Raw genomic sequence first — 22777 nt, forward strand, 5'->3', positions numbered from 1 at the left:
GCGTGTTTCAAAACGTTGGCTCCGCTAGGCCGTCGAAGAGTGCCGGGTACAGAACTTCTGCAGCACCTCGGGAGGCTCACAGTTCCGCTGCGTATTCCGGGAGAGCGCGATAACCTGGGACAGTACAGAAAGAAGTATTCAGCAGGCTGCGTGTGATCCGCTCCGCCGCTACTGCCTGGTAATGCCAGGCCGGTTAGACTGTCTGCAGCCAGTAGTGTTTTTTATGCAAAAGTGCTCTCAAAGCGTTCAGAGACAGGCTTCCGTAGCGAAAAGCGCAGCGCACCTACGCAGCCTCGGCAGCGAACGCGGCGTGGTGGCACCTTAGCGAATGGCAGCGCCGCCACGCGGTGGCCGCAGGAAGGCATCACCGCAGCGGCCACGCGAGCGCGCTCCCTCGGCACACTACCAAGTATATTCTAGGCACTATAGTGACGCGATAGCTGCAGCTGGCTGAGTGGAACTTGGTGACGTGACCAACCACGTGACAAGCCACATGATCACCCACGGCGCTGCGCCGCTGGCAGCTGCTCCGCACTACGTGACCAACCACGTAGCGGCGCATCCACAGAGTGCCGCGCCGTCACGCTGAAAGCTCGAAATGCTACTGTGGCTGCGTTCCAATACTCCCAAGTAGACGGCTACTTAGACGTCTAGCCGGACAGCCGCCATCTTGGGACGCGTTCCATTTCTCGGCGAAGCAGTCTCATAAGACTGCTTCGCCGAAGTCCACATCGATGCAGGCTAACTTGCTGTCTAAAGATGGCGGAGCTGATGTACGCGGATGAGCGAGTCGTGCTCTTGCGGGCGTCGGACTGTACACGGAGTATAGGAAAGGAAAAATGTGAGTCATTCTATTATGTTATTTGGTACGCAAACTAGTGGCTAATTAATCTTCGTGGACGTGCGATTCGTAGAAGTGAATCACGATGCCGGATCTTAATTAGCACCTTTATTTTAGAGAATACTGGTCGCTGTCGTTGGTTTCCTCGACGGGCGTTAAGACGGCTGGCGTGACGGTTAACAAATGTGTTCTTCTGTTGCTGTATTAGTTGCATCAACTCTTTCGCGTGCATTCTTTTTTATCTCTACACTCTCAGAACAAATACACCGGCATGTTGCGAATTGATTTTAGTCTTTGCAGGATTAAAGATCGCTGCTGTATTTAGGTCTCTCGCTGTCTCCGAGTGCCACGTAGGGCAGACAGCAGGTTTAATGTCACGTATGTGTTTTCCTTTTGCAGTGTATATTAGCCGTATCGCATTTCGTGCATATTGATTACAGTCTTTCGTATTCTTTCTTATGTTTACAGGACCGTCTGAACGAGCACGTTCGAGGAGCATGTACAGTTGAGCATCAATAATAAAAGAATAATCGCATATCTCTTTAGCGTCGTCTTCGGAGAGCGGCCCCGTCTGCTACAAGTAGACTGACCGATAGGCACATCCACCAGTCCGGTTTACGCGCAAAGTCATTGCAGAAGAAATGTGTAAACTTGTTGAAAACACGTTTTTAATTATCGTTATTGCTCACTTTGTGAAAAATAGTAGTACAACTGTTCATAAGCTTTAGTTACATTATTATGCCGCGAGGCGGCGTGAGCAGTAGACAAGTTCCAATACATGGACATGTAGACTGCTTCCTAGACGTCACACTAGACGTCTTGTTAGACGTCTAGAGTATTGGAACGCAGCCTGTATCACTACAATAAATGGAGGCGTGTTACTCCGCGCTTGTTCTGTCCCCGAGTGGTCTAAGGTACAAGAAAGCGACAGCTTCTCGTCAGCATTAAGAGTGCTTTTAATCAAGCTGATGGCAAATGTGTCATGAATTAAGCCGGCATGCAAAGAATTTAATATGTTTCTTTCACCAAAGAGAGCGCACTACTTTTCGGTCGTGGACTCAGGCAGCGCAAACAAGAGCGCTAGCTTTCACAGATTTGCACCTGATGTATGAAACGAAGTATAGATTTCGGGACCGATCCATCTGCCTTGGACGACAGCTTTGTGTTTCACAGCTCATGCGCATGTTTTCACGCTAAAAGCGAATGAAAAGGTTTTTTGTTGGCCGCGGCATCGGCCATCGCATTCATAAGCACCGAGCTGAGGCCAGAGGAAATAAAAGAGATAGGGAGAGGACAGGGATAACTGCCGTGCTGCGGACGCCCAGTGTTTCGTGACTGCACGACACATACACGCATGTCTTCGTCGCGACAATGCACAGTGTAGCAGTGTAAGTAGCACAAGGTTATTGCGGTCCTCTGCTGACGTAGAGGCGACTGGATGCCCCATTGTGAGCGGCGTCTCCCTTTTCTGGGAAGAGGGGTGCGAGGCTTTCTTTGTGCCCGCGGCCCGCCTTCTCTCCCCCGCGGTGCTGAGCCTTGCCGCGTAGTTGCCATTCTAACCAGGGTAGCATGGCTGCCTCTATTCCCGTCCGCGTCGTCTCCGTGCAGGCAAGTGTATTTGCAGTGAGCAGTAGCAAAGCTGGCATCCTCGAGTAGGAATCTGCACAACCAGGGAAAAATCTTGTTGGGAGTGGCTGAAAGGAATGCTTCCTAGAAGCCTCTTGGAACGGGTGATGAAGCGGCCGTTCGTCGCCTTTCGCAGGGCCATTTGGGAGTCCCTGAACCCGGTAGTGCGGTGGGTGGGAGAGAAGGCAGAGGGATTCAGCGACCGTGACCGGTTTTCGTCGCGTCGGCTCGCTTCAGGGAACGAGAATCAGCGGCCTAAAGGTAGGCTCACACTGGCGAGTCCTGGATGTCGCGCGACAGGTCGAAATCGATTTGCTACGCTCTCTCCCCGCTTTCCTCGTCCTTCGGGAACCGTACTGTCGCGCGACGTTTGCGACTGGCCATTGTGGAATCTGCCTGAACTCCCAGCTGGGACACAAGACGGCGCCACCATCGGGGATGCTTCGATGCTCTCCCATACAAAGAGTGCCTCATCGCAGCGGGCGCTGTTCGAACTCGCTCCGCTGTGACTCTGTCCCTAACATGTAACCGCGGCTTGTGTTTGCGGCAATCCTCTCATCCTGTATCGCTCCGCCATTCTGCGAGGCTGGCATGCACAAGGAGCTGTGCACTAGCACGCTTAATCTTAGTTTAGTTGAGACGTTTGCGTGTCCTGAGGTGTGCAGTGAGTGCTTCAGAGTGTGCGCGAACTGAGGTGGTGCGTGCTGAACGACTTCGTGGATGCAACCAGAGGCGGATGCCATGGAGCTTCGGTCATCGCGGCGACGTCCGTCTCCTCAGTCTCGGACACGTGACGGCCCCCGCGACTGCAACAGCGCAGCAACTGGTGAGCTTGTCGACACAGTGCTCGTGGCGGTGGCTGCCCCCTAGAGCTAGCTGCAGATTGCGTCGCGAGGCTTCTGCCAAACTTTTCCTTGGTTTCCGTTGTGCGCGTTCGGACCTGGTGGGAAAGGGCGGGAACCTAACTTCCGCTGGACATGCGTCAGTCGATTACTTTTCGCGATGGCCTCATGCTGGTGTATCCGTGCAAATCGCAAATAATTTGAGCAATATGACGAATTCTGACTTGCCACTAAAATGGCTCTAAGAATAGCGCGTTGCTATCGTCTTCAAAATGTATTTGCTACCGATGAACGCTCTGAGCCAGAACTGCTCAAAAACATTGATTTCACAATGACTGCCGCATGGTATCCCTTATTCCAGTGTCCTTGGACCCTTACAGTTCGCCGCACACTTCCGTGAGCCGTGCCACTTAAAAAGCACTTCATCACATATGCTCTCACGTCCACTGCGCATCATCCCTGCTGCAACGCCTCCTGTACGCGCACAGCATACAACCGCGTGAAAGCGTTCCGAGAAACAAGGGAACACTACGATGCCCGTCACGCCTGCTTAACAAAATTTATTACTTGCGAGGTATTCGGGATCGGCGGCTTCAGTCGCATTCGCGGAATACTGACCGCGCTAAAAATGAGTCGTGTGCACGAGGCAAGTCTGAGGCATTTAAGTTTATAAAAATTTATGTTCATTGCCTTTGTTGTACAGTGTACGCAGCATCCCTCAACTTCAAGTCACGATTTTTTCTATTTTTTTTCAGTAAAAATTTGTAAGCACTGACTTCCAGTTTCGAACATGAAAGGGCGAGCGTCGACTGCCCGGCACCGGAAGAAGGCGAGAAGGAAGCATGCGAGAGCAAGGCTAAGCTCGGCTTCATCTGCTAGGCTGTTCTGATTAGCGCAAAGCAACCCCTGCCCATCATCGGCGGTTATGCATCGGAGGCCCAAGAATCGGCGAGTAATTGTTCTTATCCGCTGCATATAGTGCGCATGATTCCGAGAAAAGCATACATTTGGGAGCAGCTTAGCACACCCTAGGAACCAGTTGCGGCAGTTAATTGCTAAAATCTGACTGAACAGGACCCTCTGTCTTGCCGCGTTAAATTCGTTAAAGCCAGTTCGTTAAGACGCTACCCGCAAATACAACCAAGGCCTCGTGCCTAGAAAGCTACACGTTCGCACCAGCCCTGAGCCAGAAACAAGCAGCAGATAGAACACGGAACAAACGCTCTCGGAACTCGGCCATAAAACCTGTCTCACAGTGGTTGATTTTCACGGAACAGCACAGCCAAGCAGGCGACGTCAGCCACAGCGGCATGTTCGGCGCAAATGCTCGTTCCCTCTCCCGGTTTCTGCTCTGCTTCCCCTTGTCACCGGGCAGTTGGCGCTCGCTCGACCATTGGAAGGGTGCACATATACAATCGGCCCAGAAAAAAAAAGGTGTCCTGGCACTTCGCTGTTTCGTTGTAGTGCCGTTCTCAGGTCACATTTCCAATTGTCTGGACTCCCAGCAAGACCTCTAGCTTTGAAGTCTAGGAATAGAGTTAGATGTACACATTGGGGCATGTAAATGAACTAAACCTTCTATTTTTCGGGCACTTTTTTGTAGTATAGATTAAAAACGCCCTTAAAGCAGTTTGTGCATATGGGTGCAATAACGTTGCCTGTTTCATCGTCAAGTTGTGTAAATGAGACGACTGGAGCCAGCACATTCTGAAGACGACGGTAACGACGCTTTTATTTTTTATGTCAGACTGTTCGTGATCCTCGAATGTGTAAACATAGGTGATCCTGTAAACGTAAAAAAAAAGACGATAAGCATAAAAACAATAAGCACGAAAGATAATACGGCTACTGCAGCGTGCCAGCGAGCGAAACATGCAGTTGCGTGCCATTATATCTACGGTCTGCCGTGTCACCCGGCAAGAAACTCAGAAAGAAAAGCCAGTTTTAATGTAAGTATCTAAAATTAAGGTGCAGCAAGCCGGCATCGTCAGGTGTGTTTTTCTTACGAGAGTGTTAGTAAAAGTGAATATGCACAAAATGATTTGATACACACACTACAGAAAAATGAACATGTGCGTGCCGTTACTCTAGGCGTCCCTACATGGAAAGGAACCAAGGACAGCAACTAGGTTTAACCTTAAACAGGCTATATAGAAGCAAGGTGCAAAGAGACAGCATCGTCTGATTTTAACTAATCCTACAGCATCCAGTGGTCTCAGTCCGTGTTTCAAGCAGTCCACTGATTTAGCAATACTCTCACGCATGATTTCCTTCCCCAGGATTCACGAATATGCACAGCCGGAAACGCACATCCACGAATGTTGCGCAATCAGCCGCTAGTTCACGTAATTAACTTAACGCTATGACTCACGCTTGATGGATGCTGCCTATCCGTAATAAAGCGGCCACATGGTTCGGCAGTTTGATCCCCATAGTGCCCGACCATGTTTAGACAAGAAGCTTGCCTGCATTGATGTCCTCGCTGCCTGGTTCGCGCGAGAATGGAACGCGTCTCAAAGTGGCGGCTCTCCAGCTAGACTGCTATTCGTTTAATTACACATCTATTTCGAAGTATCAGAACGCATCCTCAGTTTGTCGTGAGAGTTCGTTTAAGGGCTGGAAACATTTAATAGTGACGTTATTGGTGTCATTCCCTTTGTAACGGGAGATCAACGGTTAGACTTAGATCGGTCCGTAAAAAAGGGGTGAGAACTGCAATCTCAAGCCCGGTTAGCGACAGCACAAGGAAGCCGGTGTGGTGTTTGGACGGCGTCGTCAGTGGCGAGAGCGCGATAAGTGGATGAAGACATCGAAATCCAGATCACTGGGCCAGAGACTGGGTGTTTCACAGGTGGGCTTTTTGCCTGCGGCAGTGGCGTAGTGGTCTGAGGCACAGGCTAGCGGAACGCATCTGCTGGTATCGGCCTTGGATCAACTTGCGCTTCGGCTATGTAGTTTTTATTTATTTAATTTATTTCGCGCTGTGCAACATGAGTTAACGCAAAAAGGCGGAACGGGTTCTTTATGCTATAGCGTAAAACAGTGAGTTTCAGCAGGCACTTTGGTCATTCGTGATCATGCGGCAATGTCTCGAGAACACTACCAGAGCTCCAAGTGTCGCTCAGCCTGCTCCTACTCTCCGCAGTAATGCCCCTGCCACACGGCCAGTTTCAATGGCCATCGAGTCGAGGGCCTTCGAAATTCTGAATCGCCATCGAACTCGAAGGAGTTGTGTCGCTGCTACACGGCAAATCTCACTGGCCATTGAAATGGTTCTCATGTTTTACGCCAAATTTGAGTGGCGCCACAATCGCTACTTTGGATTTTGCAAAAAGAACAAAAATATTTGATAAATATATACTAAATTCTTAAATACGCGCATGTCGTTTAAAAGCCTTTTTATTGCACGTACGCGACGCACAGATACAGACACTGTTGTAGCCATTCTAATACAAAGCGAGCCAAAACCAAGCCAGTCCAACTACGTCGGAGGGCTGCTTTGTCAGGCTTAACACCTGGGAAATCGCCTTGATATCTGGAAAACACAAGTTTTTTGTCTCTTTAAATTTTAACTTTATGCGAGGGTAAGAATGAGCAAATCGAAGGCGAATACAAAAGTTTAGAACACGATTTTGCTCTGAGGGATTAGCGACAAAGCTGTTATAGCTGTGAAGCGGGCGGGCAGGGCGCCGCCATCTCAATGCTAAGTACGCAAGCAACGCAAAGACCGCAGCGCAAAATTAATGCGCTTAATGCGCTTAGAACCAGTCTGATACAATTTTAAAATTATTGTACAGACTGCTTGCATTAAAATTTAGGCGAATAATCTTTTTTCATGCTTTTGTACCATGAATTTATCATGTACGAAAGTGCGCGTGGCTCCGCTCGAAGCAACGCTAGCAACCTTGGGCCGCGTTCGAAGGCCCTCTAAATCTCGATGGAGTTCCGCGCTGCTCCGTTGACTCGATTAACTATTGACACGATGGCCATTGAAACTGCCCGTGTAGCAGCGCTCGATCACCTTTGAGTCGATAGGCTATCGGTTCGAGGGCCTTCGAAATGCCCGTGTGACAAGGGTATAAGGCTGCACGTTTTTCCTTTCGAAACCGACAGCGTTAGCGGGACTATCTGCAGTGGTGTGACTGGTAGCCCAAGTGTAAATACAAGCAAGATGTGCGGTCGTCCCGTTGCTCATAATTGCATGCTAGGGAAGCAGCTTTTCGCCGCGTGTAATCACCATGTAGCTCTGGTTTGAAACTCCAGAGTAGTCGTGGTACACGTTACAAAAATTAAGTAACCAATTGCAATTACTCCATCTGAAATGTAACTGACTACAGTGGTCACATCCCCAGAAAAACCGCAGCGGTGGCCGAGTGGTTGAGCGTCCGCCTCGCATGCGGGAGGCGCGGGGTTCGATTCCCAGTGCCATCGGGTACCCACCGGTGATACAATGGGTACAAGATTTCCCCTGCCTGGTGCTCGGACTATTTAATGTCGATGCTAGTGCGAAAGTCGTCTAAGAAACGCTATGCTTCTTTGTTGCTCGGTGCATTATGTGGAAGGATCCGAGTTTGGTGCATAGTGAGAGGTTAGTTGCTGGGCTATCGGAAATGACGGAGGTTACTCAGAGCAGCCACTTGATATTTTTCGACACGGGGACTGCTGTAAAATGCGGCAGTGGTGACATGGAGTGTGATGTGGTACGATCATGATTACACAAGATGCTCCTCCGCAGCTGGTAGGTTCTCGCTGTGTCACGGCGGAACTATTTCCGTGACCACCTGTGTTTTCGTTAAGGTTTAGTTTCTCCAACCTCAACCGGCCGTTAACTCTGTTTTAAAAAAAGTAATTTATCACCAGTAATCAATTACAGACAAAAGTAATTGAATTACGCGAACCATTGCCGTTTGAAAAAACAAGGTAATTGAGTAAAATTGCAATATTAGAAGGAAATGTAATTGATCACCAGCAATCAATTACCTGTAACGTTTTAGTTGCAAGGGTGGAAAGTTGGGCTAGTCAGTATCGATCCATGAGAAAAGGAGTGCGAAAACAAGACGACAGACGAAGACAGAACACACAGAACGAGGGCTAACTTCGGACAAAAGGATAAGCACAAAACCTTGTCGACCGGGACTTGAGCCAAACCACTGAGCGCAGGCGCCAGAGATGTGAAGCCGAAGAAGTAAAAGGAAAAAAATAAGCATAAGAGGATAAAGGCTATTACAAACGTAGGAATCTCAATTCTCGTTTAGATAAGAATATAGAAGGCTCGCTGACACACAGTTCACGCAAACTATACTTATCTGTGTGGCTTCAATGATTTCTATTGTCAGTTTATCTCTACTTCTGGCTCGACAAAGCATTTATCCAAAACTGGCACGCACCCGCATTCCTTGCAATGCAAGGCCCGATTGCTGCCCGTTAAAAACTTCACGTTGTTGTGGTCACGAAGCCTTTCGTTGAGGCACTTACCGGACTGTCCCACATATTTCTTCCCACAGGACAGAAGGATGCTGCACACGATGCCCTCTGTGCATTTAAGAAATCTTTTCCGGTGGCGGATGTTGCACTGCATTTTTTGGGGACGTTGTTCGACGGGCATGGTTCTTGTGCACATGACACTTAGTTTATCTGTGACTGAAAAAACCACCCGAACATTCGCTTTCTTTTCTATTTTCTTTAGATTGTGCGACAGACCATGGTTATAAGGGATGACAACTTTCTTCCTTTGCGCTTTATCTGCACTCTTGCTTCTTCCTGAAGTTTCTATTTCAGCAAGCTTTCAGACGCGGAAGCACTGATATAATAAGGATGCCCTGCTTCGAGGAATCTTCTAAGTTGTACTTGAAAGCTGAAGCTGCTAAGGTGGGGGCATGACTTTTCGAGAGCATGCATAGGTTAATGATGGCTCATTTCACGAGTTTAGAATGAGCTGACTTGTATGGCACCTTGCGCTTACAAACCCCTTCTGCCTAGTGGTGTGGCCTAGAAGTCTGGGCGTCCGCTTCGGCATCGGGAGGTGGTTGGTTCGAAACCCACCGCCGGACACCCACCGGTAAAAAAGTGTACAAGCCACCCCCGGCCCGGCGCCAGGCTTCTTCAGATGTGTGTGCTTGGAGGATCAAGGCTCTCGCAAACACCGCTGCGCCCTTTCGGGGACAAAACCAGTTTCGAACACTATGCCTGCAAATGTGGTCCGTGTTTCACTCCCAAGTGAAGAGTTCGACTCAAAGCTCGCACGCTCTAACCAGCGTCTCAAGTTCATCAATTAGCGATCCTTTGTCAGAAGTGATTCAGAATATCGCTGCAGTCCTGGGCAAGTCCGGTCTTTCCGGCTGTCCGACCCGCCTCTGCTTTGGAAGGTGGTGGGTTCGACTCCCGCTGCCGGCCGGTTAACCACCGGTTTTCTCAAAATGGTTACAAGCTATGGCCGGGCTGGTGCTCGGCTTACTAGGGTTACATGGTTTCGCATAAGAGCCTGCGCCTTCAAATCCCGTCCTTGTCCTTCAGGGGTGTGTGCTTGGAGGAGGCTCCGCAAACCCCGCTGCGCCCCTTCGGGGCCAAACGCAGCTTCGAACACTCAGGCTGCAAAGGTGGTTCGTGCTTCACTCCCAAGTGAAGAGTACGACTCTCAGCCTCGCTCATGCGCCTCGCTCATGTGCAGACAGGCTCCAGCTTACGCCCGTGCCCGTAGGTCGTACGTCAAATGTGTCCATCGAGTTGGGCTTTACAAGTTGAAAATTTTTGCTGCGATGTCCCGCTCAGTCGCTTGCGTACGAACCGGCCTTAAATAAGTTCGATCGCAGCCGTGACAGTCGAATTTCGATGGAAGGGAAACTTGGATGGAAGGGATGTCAGTGCACGTTAAAGAAGCCCAGGTTGTCGAAATTTCCGGAGCCCTTCACCACGGTGTTCCTCATAACCGGAGTACCTTTGGGACGTTATACACCCCAAAAGAAAAAAAAGCAAAGCAAAAAACAACCTTAAATATTGGAGAAAAGCCGGATTCACATTCTCGATTCGCGGAGGCCGCCCGACAGGTTCAGGTCGATTTCCTACGCTCCCTCCCGTTTTCCGAGTGCTTTGTAAACCGTAATTAATTGGCCGAAAGCAGTCGCGCGACGTCTGCCACTCAATTCGCCTAAAAGACGACAATTCTGTCAGGTGTAGGAGTCCCGTAAAAACAACGCATACAGATGACCAAACTTGGGAAGCCCTTTTACCACTTTGGAGGAGGTGTTTTTTTTTTTTTACATCCAGGTGGTCGTAGCTTGTTAGAACGGCCGCTCGAAAGACAGCAAAGTAGGCTTGGAAGTTCACTTTTGCAGACTCTGCGGGGTGTTCACAAAATTCAGCACTAGAGTATCTGGTAGCTGACTCTTGATAGTCCGCGCTTATTCAGTGTCGTGTCTTTTTTTCGTGCTGGCTTCTCACAGCACAGAGCACTGTGCAGAAATTAGTGTGCCGTTCTCCTGCTACAGGACGCGAGCTTGCAGTATCACCTTGACGCAAGCGGAGACTTAGCATCATCCACGTTAAGGAGATGCCGCCTCGGTGGTGGCGACTCCACGGAAAAACGAAGCACATGCCCCAAGAATTCACTCAAGGCCCAAGACAGCACTAGATCACATACATTAGTTCAACTCCGAACCAATCTTTGGTGGCTGCCCAACGCTTGTTAGAGGTGCACTTTGTCGTAAAAATTAGCGAGTCATCCTAAGATTAACACTGGAAGCATTATATGAAGGCCACAGATGTATAGTAGAGCTCAGAAACCAATGGGTCTGCGCATATACGCAGTCGACAGTTACGCAAGAAGCACCGCAGACGCGCCGCAGATATCGAGTGGCCGGATCACCGATCTCTTCCCCGTGAAAGCGCCTGAACTACATACAGCTCTCTGGTTTCAAAGAAGCGCTGCTGTCATTGAATGCTATCCGAGCTTGGATCCCAGAATGTAGGGCAACCAAACCCGCGACCATCTTTATCCCTGTGCCTGTATTCTCGACCGGCTCGAGCAGCGCTAAGAAGCGCAACTGCCCAATCAAAGTGGCGTTCGTTTACGACGTAGTTAAGTGCGGTTATCGCGCCCTGCCACGACCAATTGAATAATTACGGCACTTCAGCTCTAGAGTTCGTAATGCGGGCTCTAGACTGGCGCTATATTGTTCGTGAGCTTTGCAGTTTCTTTACATTTAAAGTATATTCTTTTCCGGTACTCGCTCTAAAGGTATCTGCGAATAAGGAATTATTTTGCGCGTAAAGAAAGAAAAATTGTGTGTCCAGACAGCAAAAATTCAGCGGAGCACTGCAGCAACGCTGACGGAGACCACCACCGACCAATGTATGCATGCAAGGGGCAGAGTTTCATCCCGTAAACCCTGGTGTAAATGCAAGTTACCATGCGGCGTCGCAGTCGAGATAAAATGGCAACCGTAAAGAGGACTCCGCCTGTGACCAGCTTGGGCGCATTAACAGGTTTTCTTGATTGAACGATTGACTCATGTTTTTGCATTGAACGTAGGCGCCTACAGGTTCAGCTAAAGGCTTTGCATAGTCGGCGTAATACATAAAACAGATTACAAACTGGCGATCGTCGACCTGTGCCTGCAAACGTCTACCATGCAAGGTGACCGTGCAGAATCATCGCCCACCTCCACGACGTTTTTAGTGACGTCAAGATCGCCAGCGCTGAGTGTTCCTACCCGGCATTGTCGCGTTGCATTGATTAGGTAAGCAGGGCTGTGCTTAATTGCTGCATAACGATGAAAGCTATAGAATGGATCGCGATTGTTTCGCTCTCGACAGTCGTTTGCTTGGATTTCAATTCAGGAAGCTGAGTCCCGGTAGCATTTACTTGCGCCGAACACTTCAGTTGAGCAAGCAACGTACTCACATGTAATATTCGTGAGAAGACCTGTTTACAGCGCTGGAGTGGTGTGCTGCGGAACAAATCATGGCGCGCAAGTGCTGTTCGTTCCTTGCATGTATTTCGGTGCAGCTTAGCGTAAGCGTGGGGTCAGGCTACGAAACGCAGCACCTGCTCTAAAATCTCACGCCGTTTGCTGCGCAGACGACCGCCTAAGCACTACCATACTAGCCTGTTCACGTCTCTACATTTACGTCGTGAGCATGACATCATCGATTCGAGGTGCGCCCTCGAAGTACTGACGGCGCGGATAGGGTGGTTTCCTTAGGTTTGATTTTTTGTTTATTTTGGAGACCGGTAAATACGAGTGCTGAGAACGAATAGACATCGATGCGAAAAAATAGAATGCAGAGAGGAAAAAATAAATCTTTGGCGCTTGAATAGCAGCTTCTGTTATCACGAGGTACAATTTGGCGAGCTTTACCGTCGCATTGCGGGAACAGTTACAGCGACAAACCACGATTAACACCCGAGTCGCTCAATTAAAACCAGAGAAAGGTATAATCGTGCCGAGTTCTTAAAAGGAAGAAACGAATCGTCTTCCTGAAAATGCCGCAAAAACACGACCATCGGCTGTTGGCATCAGCATCGGCTGTGACTGGTTGCCAATCCGCACTTTGGGAACACAAAGCTGCCTCCTCTTCGGGCTGCTAGCAGTGGTGAGCAATAGAATGGTATCTCCTGGCTGCCCTTCACAGCTGAGGGCCGAGCCTGAGAGAAGTGGATGGGATGAGGGGGATGGGGATACATGCTGGTCGTCGCGTGTCGGGAGGTTGGTTGGGGCAAGCCGCCTCGGAGCACAGATCAGATGTCAATTGCATGGAGTCCAGAAACTCGACGAGATGTCTGAAGGACTGCGGCACGCGCCCTGCGGACATGTGTGGTATTATCATCTGCATGGGCTGTGAAATCAGCCCCATCGCTAGGCAAAGAAGGGAAGGGGGGGGGGGGGGGGGGGACAGCTATGTCTTCCACTTTTCCGTGAAGATGGTATTCAAGTCCATGTTCTGACGTGTTTAACATAATTGAAAATATTACCCTTGGAACACAATGGAGCCAGTCCCTACGCATTCTATAAATTTGTTTAGCATGCCTCTGGCTCTGCGTGTATATCGTTATTCTGTTTTGGATTTTGTGCGCATTTTTTTCGTTCAGGCTGATCGCGTCTTTGATTTGTGTTCATAGGCTCCCTATTTACTGGCGAACAATCGAATGACGCATTCAACGTGGCATTACGGCTGTTCCCAGAATGCGTGAAACTAATTAATCCGTACGAATGCTGCTAGACTTGTGTCACCATAGACAAAGGGAGTTTCCTCTTCGCAGGTCTCGCGGTGGGTGTGCATTCACCGCGCGCTATTGTAATCTCTAATATCCCGACTCATTCGCCTTAGGAACTGGCGCCATCGGAGCTGACGACAAGCGTTTCCCGAAGCGTGTCGTCAAGCAGGCCAGCTGCGCAGAGGACGGAGACCACAGCGGCCAAGGGTCGTCCGGCCATCCCTGCTGTGAGTGGTGGGGTTCCCTGCCTAATAAGTGAGGTCAAAGAGAGAGTGGGAGAGAGATAGAGAGAAAGAAAGACGAACGGAAAGGCAGGGAGGTTAACTAGGCAGCGCCCAGTATGCTACCCTACACGTCGGAAGGGGAACGCAGTAAGAGATAGAAAGGGGAGAGAGAAAAAGGATATGATCACTTTTCCACATGCTCGTTGTTCATTACTTGCAGTGTACACAGGGCACACACTGTTAATTCGCAACCTTGCACTCAGTCCTGAGTCCTTTAAGAACTTGAAAAGGGAATTGCGTTATCGCCTGGTTGTGCTCGGGCGGCAGCAGCGGAAAATGCATCTTTAAATCGCCCCGGAGCGCACACTGATTATCACGGGCTATTGACAAATGAAAGGGAAGAATAAAAGTAAGTTTTATTGTAATCTGTTTCTGTACGGACCTGCAGTCTTTGACTGCTACGACCCCGGCAATCTAGAGACTTCATCAGACCATTACGGTCTGATATTGTTGTATATGGGGGTTGACAGTTTTAGTTGAAACCCCCCAAAAAAGCAATAAAAGTGCATCAAATGAGGTTTTAGAAATTTAACTTGAAAGGAAGAGGTTAGCATTATTGCAAGCAATGTACTCCTATGTGGCTTTTGTGTACGATTTACACTCAAAGATGAAAATTAAGTAAGTGGGGAAGCTGGAGCGTTATAAGACGCTGGGGTTGAATAAGCAGCGCGGTTTTGCGATTGTATGCATTGTGTAGCTATATAGCTTTCACTTGTGTGCAGACTGGAAAACTCCAACTCCTTGCCATTTATTAGCTAAGGACTGCTTCTTCACTGTTGTCACCTGCTTAGACCTGTTCGGTGCTTAAGTAGCTTTGCCAACTTCATGTCGGACATTGAAACGACACATTGCATTGGCGTCACGACAAAGTATTATGTCCAAGCTACGTTGACAACTGACCTACTGACCGGCAGTTCTGCCACTGCAATTAACACGCAGAATGCCTTAAATCCCGAACTCTCGCTGGACCCAGCGAACACTCCACTCATGACATATGCCAACCTACCCTTAGAAACAAACTTCCACTTGCGTTTTGCTCTGCCGTCTATCTGATTTAACATGCGTTACGTTTTTTAATGACGATCGCAGTTCTTTCCACAAGCAGAACTCCAAGTGCCGCTGTGTGAACGTTAATATTTGGTAAATAAACGTTTGATGCTCACAAAAACGCCGAAATAGTGTGAGCGACTTTTTTAACAACCCAGCATTTATACTTTAGAACTTAAAAAAAAGAGCCAGTAGTTCATTCATCAAAAAGAAAAAAAACAACGAAAACTGCGTTCTGAAATAACGAATAAAAAAGAAGTTCGCTAACATTTAAAAAATAAAAAACAACAAAAAGTTAAACCCCTTAGCTTCAGGAGGTTCGCGAGCCAAGGTATCGCCCGATGAGTGACAGACCAAGAGCAGCAGATGATAGAGTTTATGGCACGGTAACGGAAGAGCACAGTAATAAACAAAAAAAACAATTCGCTGGTACCGTGGTCCAAACAACAGGGCAGCACTCACACAAACGAAACAACTCAGTAGTGTCTCAGCTCCGTAACAGTGGGCTGGGTTCTGAATTCTACGCTCAGATGAAACAATCCGCTACAACTAATTCCTCGACGGCAGTCGAGCTTCTACACTACGCGATTTGCTGGGACGGACGCCGCAAACGCCGCTTCTTCTGCACAAGTTATCCTTTCTCGGTTTGCCACACAATATAAATTGATGGATACAAAATTATTTGACGAGACATCGTCAAAAGGCCTTGATTAATGGCTCCCAATCAACAGACGTTTCCGTACTTTCAGGTGTACCCCCGGTGTCAGTGCTTGGCCCACTACTGTTTCTGATCGACGTAAATGACATTGGCTACAGTATAACCTCCATAATTAGATTGTACGGTCATGATTGCGTCTTTTACCGAGAAATAAAACATAATTCCGACAGGATAGAACTTCAAAATGACCTCAACAGTATTTCTTTCTTGTGTCGCTCCTGACTTATGAACCTAAATTTGTCTAAATGCAAGCATGTTCGTTTTACCCGAAAGCATAAACCGATCAATAGACAATACTATTTAAACACTGAAATGATCTCTCATCTAAGCAAGGCAAAATACCTAGGAGTTACATATAGCTCCGACTTGACACGGAACCGCCATGTAGACTAATTCTGAAGGCTGCCCACTCTTTAAATTTCGTCAAACGAAGCTTTAAATATGCTCCACAAGCTGTCAAAAAACTGCTCTACGTAAAAAATATCCACCCAATCGTAGAATACGCTTGTGCCATATGGGACCCGTGCGCAAGTTCTTAACAACAGATTGGAAAAAATTCAGAACCGAGCCGCCCGTGTTGTATCCCACTATTCGCATCTAACAGTATCACTGACATCAGAAGTAGCTTAGAATAGCCTCTTATATCCTCAAGTCGGGAATTTTTTTCAACTCGTGTTTATACGAGACATATTTCATTGTCACATCGTACTGAACAAAGGTGCTTATGTTTTACCACCTACGTACATCACCTGATTAAAGAAATGTGAGCGTGTACCTGAATTTTTCATTTTTTTTTCACGAATAATCAGTGCATGAAATAGTCTTCCCCGCGACATACCTGTGGCTGCATCCGATTCAGAATATTTTGTGGCACTACGGGCTGCTCTGGTTTAACACTGATTTCCGTGGAGTAAATTAAAGATGGTTTTTTGCGTTTCTTCGGAGGGGCACAGGACCTCTCCAAACGGTGATTCGACGCTGTAGAAGGAGCAGACGATGATTGATGCCAGATGCTGGAGACAAAGAGAAAATATATTTGCAGGATGTACATTGACAAACTGCGTTACAAATTGAGTCACACAGACAGTCGAACTGTAACATAAAAGAAAAGATCTCACACAGAGAAACTCGACAAGACCTTACTCATCGACCCGATGTTAGAGTCTAGGTCTGTACAATTACGTGCCACTGCACGGAGCCTCTAGCTCAACTAGACAAAACTGCCCTCCAATGATTTTACATACAATTTGAAAGCTTTTGCAAACAAAGAAGTTAGGGCTGTCCGATTTCCAGTCCCGCCCTAAGCTTCGATAACCAATTGAGGTAGCCACAGCCCCTGAAGGTTGGACCCAACTTAGAGCCCGGGGCTTGGCTAAAAAGAAAAAGAAACACTGAAAACATTCTGGAAACCCTCTCCCCGGGGGGAGTTCTCGCCCTTATTGCCTGATGGTTTCCCCTTTCCTGCCGCACGCGCGTGTCGCCTATCGAGGGATGAGAAGTTATTTTTCAGCTAATTGGCGGGACCACTAATCCACTGGCTCGCCGCAAGAATGTCAGACGGCGGAGACCCGCGACGCTTCGGTGCCATTGAGAATTCAAAAAAAAATAGCCCATCGCGGAATGCGAGGTGGTTCGCACATTTCCGCAGACGCGCAGTGTGATGACCCCCATAATGCGCAGGTCCACACGGGACGGAGAGGCAAAGAGACACCGTATGGCTCAGTTTAAACAAACAGGTATATTCAATAATTACACATGATTAGGATTATACATCAGAGGCTGGGGCGTCCGAGCTTACGTGCCGACGACTTCATAGGGGCGATGGAGTGGCTCCGGAGTTGGGCTCGAGCGGTTGCTGGCAGAAGCTGCACGCCGACGGGCTTCGGCGCTGAAGGCCCTCTTGGCGAACGATGTCGTCCTGAGCGTGCTTGCAGTAGAATTTCAATAGTCGTCCGTTTCTTCGAGGATGGTTCACAAACCCTTCCTCTAGTGTCGTTCGGCTTGGAAGATGAACAGGAGGCGAGCTTGTAGATGATGACAGCAGAGCATAATTTTACAACAGAACAAACTTTGCACTTCTTTACTCATCGACCGGGCAGGTTAGTGCCTAAGTAGCATCACATTACATGCTAAGCATGGAGCCCCAGCTCAGACTGGACTGCATCCGTTTACATGTGCTTTTAAGCACTTGATTTACAAAGGACTAAGGGCGGTCATTTCCAGTGGCCCGCCCAAAGCATCAATTCTCCAATCCAAAATAACATGCGAGATGGGGACCACCCCTTTGGGTTGGGCTTAGCCTCGAACCCAGAGTCTGTTAACAATACAAACTAAATAAACAACAAAAACGCCACCACTCTCTCTCAAGTGAGAGTATACACAGGCTCTCTCTTCGGAGCTAATTCACTAGCGCCTGTCTTTCCACATTCTTGGCGAGTACTGCCTGTCCGCCATGACAGGTGTCCGTCGCGGCCCTTCTGGGAAGCTGTGGGTGCCTTCCCGGCGATAGCCCACGACAAAGGGGGGGGGGAGGGAAAGAATGTCGTCTTCGCGGTTTCGCATAGCGTCGGCTGTGGTACGGCGCGCTCTGGCCCGCTGACAGCTCCCTTGTCCTGGAATGTAACCGGAAATTGGGGAGGATAAAGCCTGTTTCCCCGGGGCGGCGGCGGGACCGGTTTTTCTGGTCGTCACTCAAAGAGCATGGCTGGGTAATTGATGATGCCGCTGTCACGGGTCTCCGTCTACGCCGCGCCGTCGAACGTGGATCCTCGTAGCACACACGGAATGTCACACTCGCTCACCCTCCAGAAGAATGTTCTCCGAACATTTGAGTCCACGCAGCTCCCCTTGTCTTTCTGAATCGCCTCGCACAGTGCGTCCGACAAAACACTTTTCGCTGCACTCAACACCACTGCACAACACCATATGCCTCCGCTGTCAATACTGGCGTCTCCAGGGGCAGCACTGATCTTCTTTTACAGATAAACATGAAACTCAGCACCCAAGCCTCTCCTTTCTAGTCCAAACTGGACGAAATAAATTTACCACAGTTACAAAGGAGCTCCCACTTCTAGCACGATCACGGCACAGACAAAAATATAGATAACGAAAGGAAGTAGGGCAGGTTCTGCATGCGCTCCGCATGCTCTCCTGTGCAGGTGTTACTTAATGACAGAAAGGTTTAACTACCAACTCCGATAACTTAACACATAAGCACATAGCAAAGTTATGAGCTGCGGCATTACACAATTCTAACCAGTTCACAACTCCGCTCTGTTTACGCCATTAGTCCGACTTAGCTTTCCGATTTCGCAGCGGATATCGGCCTTCATGAGTCATACTAAGTAAGTCTGTGCCCCTTTGTCTGCTTTGGGACTCGCGAGGGCTCGTGGCAGGAGCCTCTCCTGGCGTTATCTGCGCGGCAACCTCGCGCGCTTCTTCTTCTAGCAATGCATGAAGTAAATCCGGTGGCATTCCGGCCGTCACCTCGGGCGCCTGCCGAACAAATGCAGGAGAGGGCGTTTCTTGCGAACTATCTGCGCGCTCCGCTTCACTTCTGTCCCCATCAAAATGCGCGCTTTCCCTTTCCTCATTTCGTGAGTACTGAACCGGTGCCGACTTGAGGCGATTTGCGTGTATCCTTATCAAACGCCGGTTCACGTCTCGGACTCTGAAGTTTACCGGAGAAAGCTTCTCGACAACCTCGCACGGTCCTCTCCACTTCGTCTGGAACTTACGAGCTAGCCCAATCTGCCTTTGGCAGTTTTCAATGTACACGCTGTCCCCCACATCAAACGGCGCGTCTCTAGCACTGCGATCGTGCACCTCCTTCCTGCGCTTCGCCGCTTTCTTTAAGGACTCCTTTGCGATGTCCCTCGCCACTTGCAAGCGCGATTCTAGCTCAACCTTATAGTCGTCCAGTGAAGCGTATGGGACACGACGGGGGCCCTCTGGCACATCACTAGGCTGGTCCGGGTCTCGGCCGTAGAGAAGAAAGAATGGCGATTCGCCCGTGCTCTCGTGTGCTGCGGAATTGTAGGCAAACATTGCATACGGGAGCCACAAGTCCCAGTCCCGCTGGTCGCGCGAAACAAAATGCGACAGGAACCCGGCCACGGTTTGGTTCAGTCGCTCCACCGCGCCGTTGCAAGCCGGATGGTACGGTGTTGTCTGCTTCTTAGCGATCTTAAGCAGCTCGCAAACTCTCCTCATTAGCTGCGACACGAAGTTCGTTCCCCGATCTGTCAAGAGTTGCCTCGGGGGTCCATGTCGGAGCACGATCTGTTCGACAAATGCTCTTGCAACCGTGTCTGCCTTCTGATCTGGGAGTGCTACCGCTTCCGCGTATTTCGAAAGGTGATCGACAAATACTAAAATGTACTTGTTTCCGGAAGTGGTCGTGGGCAATGGGCCCATTATGTCCATACCTGTCCGCTCGAAGGGAGCCGAAACCTCAGGGAACGGCTGAATTGGAGCTGGTCTTCGTCCCTTGGGTGTTTTTCTTTCGAGACAGGAATGACACTTCGCACAGTAGTCTCTAACATCCTGTCGCATGCCACTCCAAAAGTACAAACGCTCCACACGCCTGCGTGTCTTCGCTACGCCAAAATGACCGGCGCATGGCGCATCGTGAAACGCGCGAAGAACCCTTTCTGTCCACGACCGAGGTATGACGACTCTCTCCCAAGCGGTTTTCTCTGGTCTCCCTATCCTGGTTGGCCTCGTGCGCCGACACAGGGTGCCGTCTTTGTCAATGAAATAACCTAGCTGTTCGGGGTGAGACGGTGCGCCCTCTAAGCTTTCGATTATTCGCTTCAGGTCAGGATCTTTGCACTGCTCTGTGCGTAATTCGGCGGGGTCGACTACGGGGACAAACTCATCTATAGCTGCCACGGCAGCTGTGCGGCTGAGTGCATCAGCATTCAGATGTGTCTTTCCTGACTTGTGCTCAACTTCAAAGCAGTATTCCTGCAGGTGTAGATTCCATCTAGCGAGTCGCGAGCTAGGGTCCCTGACACTCATCACCCATTTCAGAGGATGGCAGTCTGTGACAAGCTTGAATTTGCGGCCGTAAAGGTAGCATCTGAAGTGCTTTACTGCCCAGACAACGGCGAGGCACTCCCTTTCCGTAGCTCCGTACTTTTGCTCTGTGGGGCTCAGCTGTCGGCTAGCAAAAGCAACGGGATGTTCTTTGCCCTCGATAATCTGAGATAGCACGGCACCAACTGCGAACTTTGACGCATCTGTGGCCATAACGAAGGGCAAATTAAAATCCGGGTGGCGCAACAGCGGTGCACTCATTAGCTTCCCTTTCAGGGCCCCAAAAGCATTCTCCGCGTTTTCGTCCCAGCGAAAGGCGACATTTTTGGCTGTTAAGGCGGTGAGCGGCTTAGCGAGCTTGGCGAACTCCTCTATGTGCCTTCGGTAGTAACCGATCAGGCCGAGAAACTGCCGGACCTGGCGGACGCTAGTCGGGGATGGAAAATCCGAGACACACCTTAGTTTCTCAGGGTCCGGTCGCACGCCGTCAGCTGAAACAACGTGCCCGAGGTATTTCACCTCGTTTTTGAGGAATTGGCACTTAGAGGGCTTCAGCTTGAGACCCGCTCCTCTTAGTCGCACCAAAACCTGCTCAATATCGCGCAAATGGTTCTCAAAACTGTCACTGTATATGATAATGTCATCCATATACACGAAGCACAGCCTCCCCAGAAGACCTGCCAGGATAACATCAGCGGTTCTCTGCCAGACAGCAGGGCTGTTGGCCAGACCCATCGGCATTCTTTTCCATTCATAGTGCCCTGAGGGCGTGTTGAATGCCGTTTTCTCGGCATCTGCCGGATCCATTGCTATCTGCCAGAATCCCGCCGCCATGTCCACTACCGTGAAGTACCTGGCAGAGCCCAGCTGAGAAAGCGTCTCCTGTATATTGGGGATGGGGTATGGATCGATGCGAGTTACGGCATTTAGTTTGCGGTAGTCCACTACCAATCGATACGAGCCATCTGGCTTTTCCACCAATAGTGCTGGTGCTCCCCAGGGTGACTTTGAGTGTTCGACAATGCCGCGATCAATCAGGTCCTGCACCTGCCGCTCCATCTCCTCACGTTGGGAGTAAGGAATCCTGTACGCACGCTGGTAAACGGGCGATGAAGTGCCGGTTTCTATCCTGTGCTTTATAACGCCACAGCAGCCCAAATCCAGGTTAGACGCGGCGAACACCTCCGAGTAGTCGTTCAGCAAACCAGCCAGAGCCTCCCTCTCCCTGGATTTTACGTGAGAAAGATCGAACGACACCTTTGGAGCAGCCGAAGGACTAGCATGCTCTACAGTTGCGAGTACCGTATCGGTGGGCTCACGTTGCTCTATCGCAGAGGTGAAGAAAGCCAATGTTTTGTTCTTGGGAAGGCTCAGTGGCTGCTGGCTACAGTTAACCACCCGTAGGGGCACTCTGTGGGCGTCATTAACTGTCACGAGGCACGCGGCTGCCTTCAGGCCATTGCTGAGAGAGTCGACCGGCTCAAGCACTCCCACGGCGCCGCTCTCTACATCTGAAGGCACAAACGCGTACAAAATGTGCTCCGACCAAGGAAGGACGACCGCCTCCTCGACCAGCCGGACGGCAACCCGCGAATATACCTTCTCCAATGATCCCACTGTTTGACGGGTGTCAATATCGGTAATGCAAATCTCAGCCCCTCTCCTGTTCAAAAACGGAACTTTTGAGCCGCCCGCATTAACCTCTTCCTCAGAGAATGAGACTACTACCTTCCCTTTTCTCAAAAAATCCTGCCCTAATATACCTGACACTCCGTTTGGCAGAGACACCGTGTCCGGGCATACGTAGCAGGGGTGCTCCAATGCAATTCCGCCGAGAGAGAAGTGTAACCGGTAGAGTCCACTTATGCCAAGAGGATCCCCCGTTATGCCTACAAATTTGGTTGCCATACCACCAGACGCTTCCAACACCTCGCGGTCCCCCTTCCTTCGAAGCGTGTTAAAACTGCTCTCCTTAAGCAATGTCACCTTTGACCCCGTATCTATCAACAATTCCATACAACAACCATTTAACTTGCAACGCACAACAGGGCATGCCTCGTCGGCCACACAAACTACCACCACCTCATCATCTACTGCTCCCTCCCCACGCTCCTCAGGCTGGGGAGGACTAACTAGTTTTTTGACTCGGTATCTGGAGCCCCGCTG

At 49.6% G+C, this 22777-nt stretch overlaps 1 protein-coding gene and 1 long non-coding RNA gene across 2 annotated transcripts in view; both read left to right on the plus strand.

The window, feature by feature from the left end:
* The first annotated feature begins 612 nt into the window (after positions 1-612).
* LOC144130244 (uncharacterized) lies at positions 613-1381 on the plus strand. Its single transcript, XR_013314024.1, has 2 exons — positions 613-841; positions 1310-1381. It is a non-coding gene; the product is annotated as an uncharacterized LOC144130244 (long non-coding RNA).
* A 1827-nt stretch (positions 1382-3208) lies between these two features.
* The window catches only part of LOC144129652 (histone-lysine N-methyltransferase PRDM9-like), a 50828-nt gene continuing 31259 nt past the window's right edge, over positions 3209-22777 (plus strand). The window contains exons 1-2 of the mRNA XM_077663763.1: positions 3209-3293; positions 13636-13749. Coding sequence (XP_077519889.1) covers positions 3209-3293; positions 13636-13749 — 199 coding nt within the window. The remainder of the gene's footprint in view (positions 3294-13635; positions 13750-22777) is intronic.

Source organism: Amblyomma americanum, chromosome 4 (assembly GCF_052857255.1).
Source record: "Amblyomma americanum isolate KBUSLIRL-KWMA chromosome 4, ASM5285725v1, whole genome shotgun sequence".
NCBI lineage: Eukaryota > Metazoa > Arthropoda > Arachnida > Ixodida > Ixodidae > Amblyomma > Amblyomma americanum.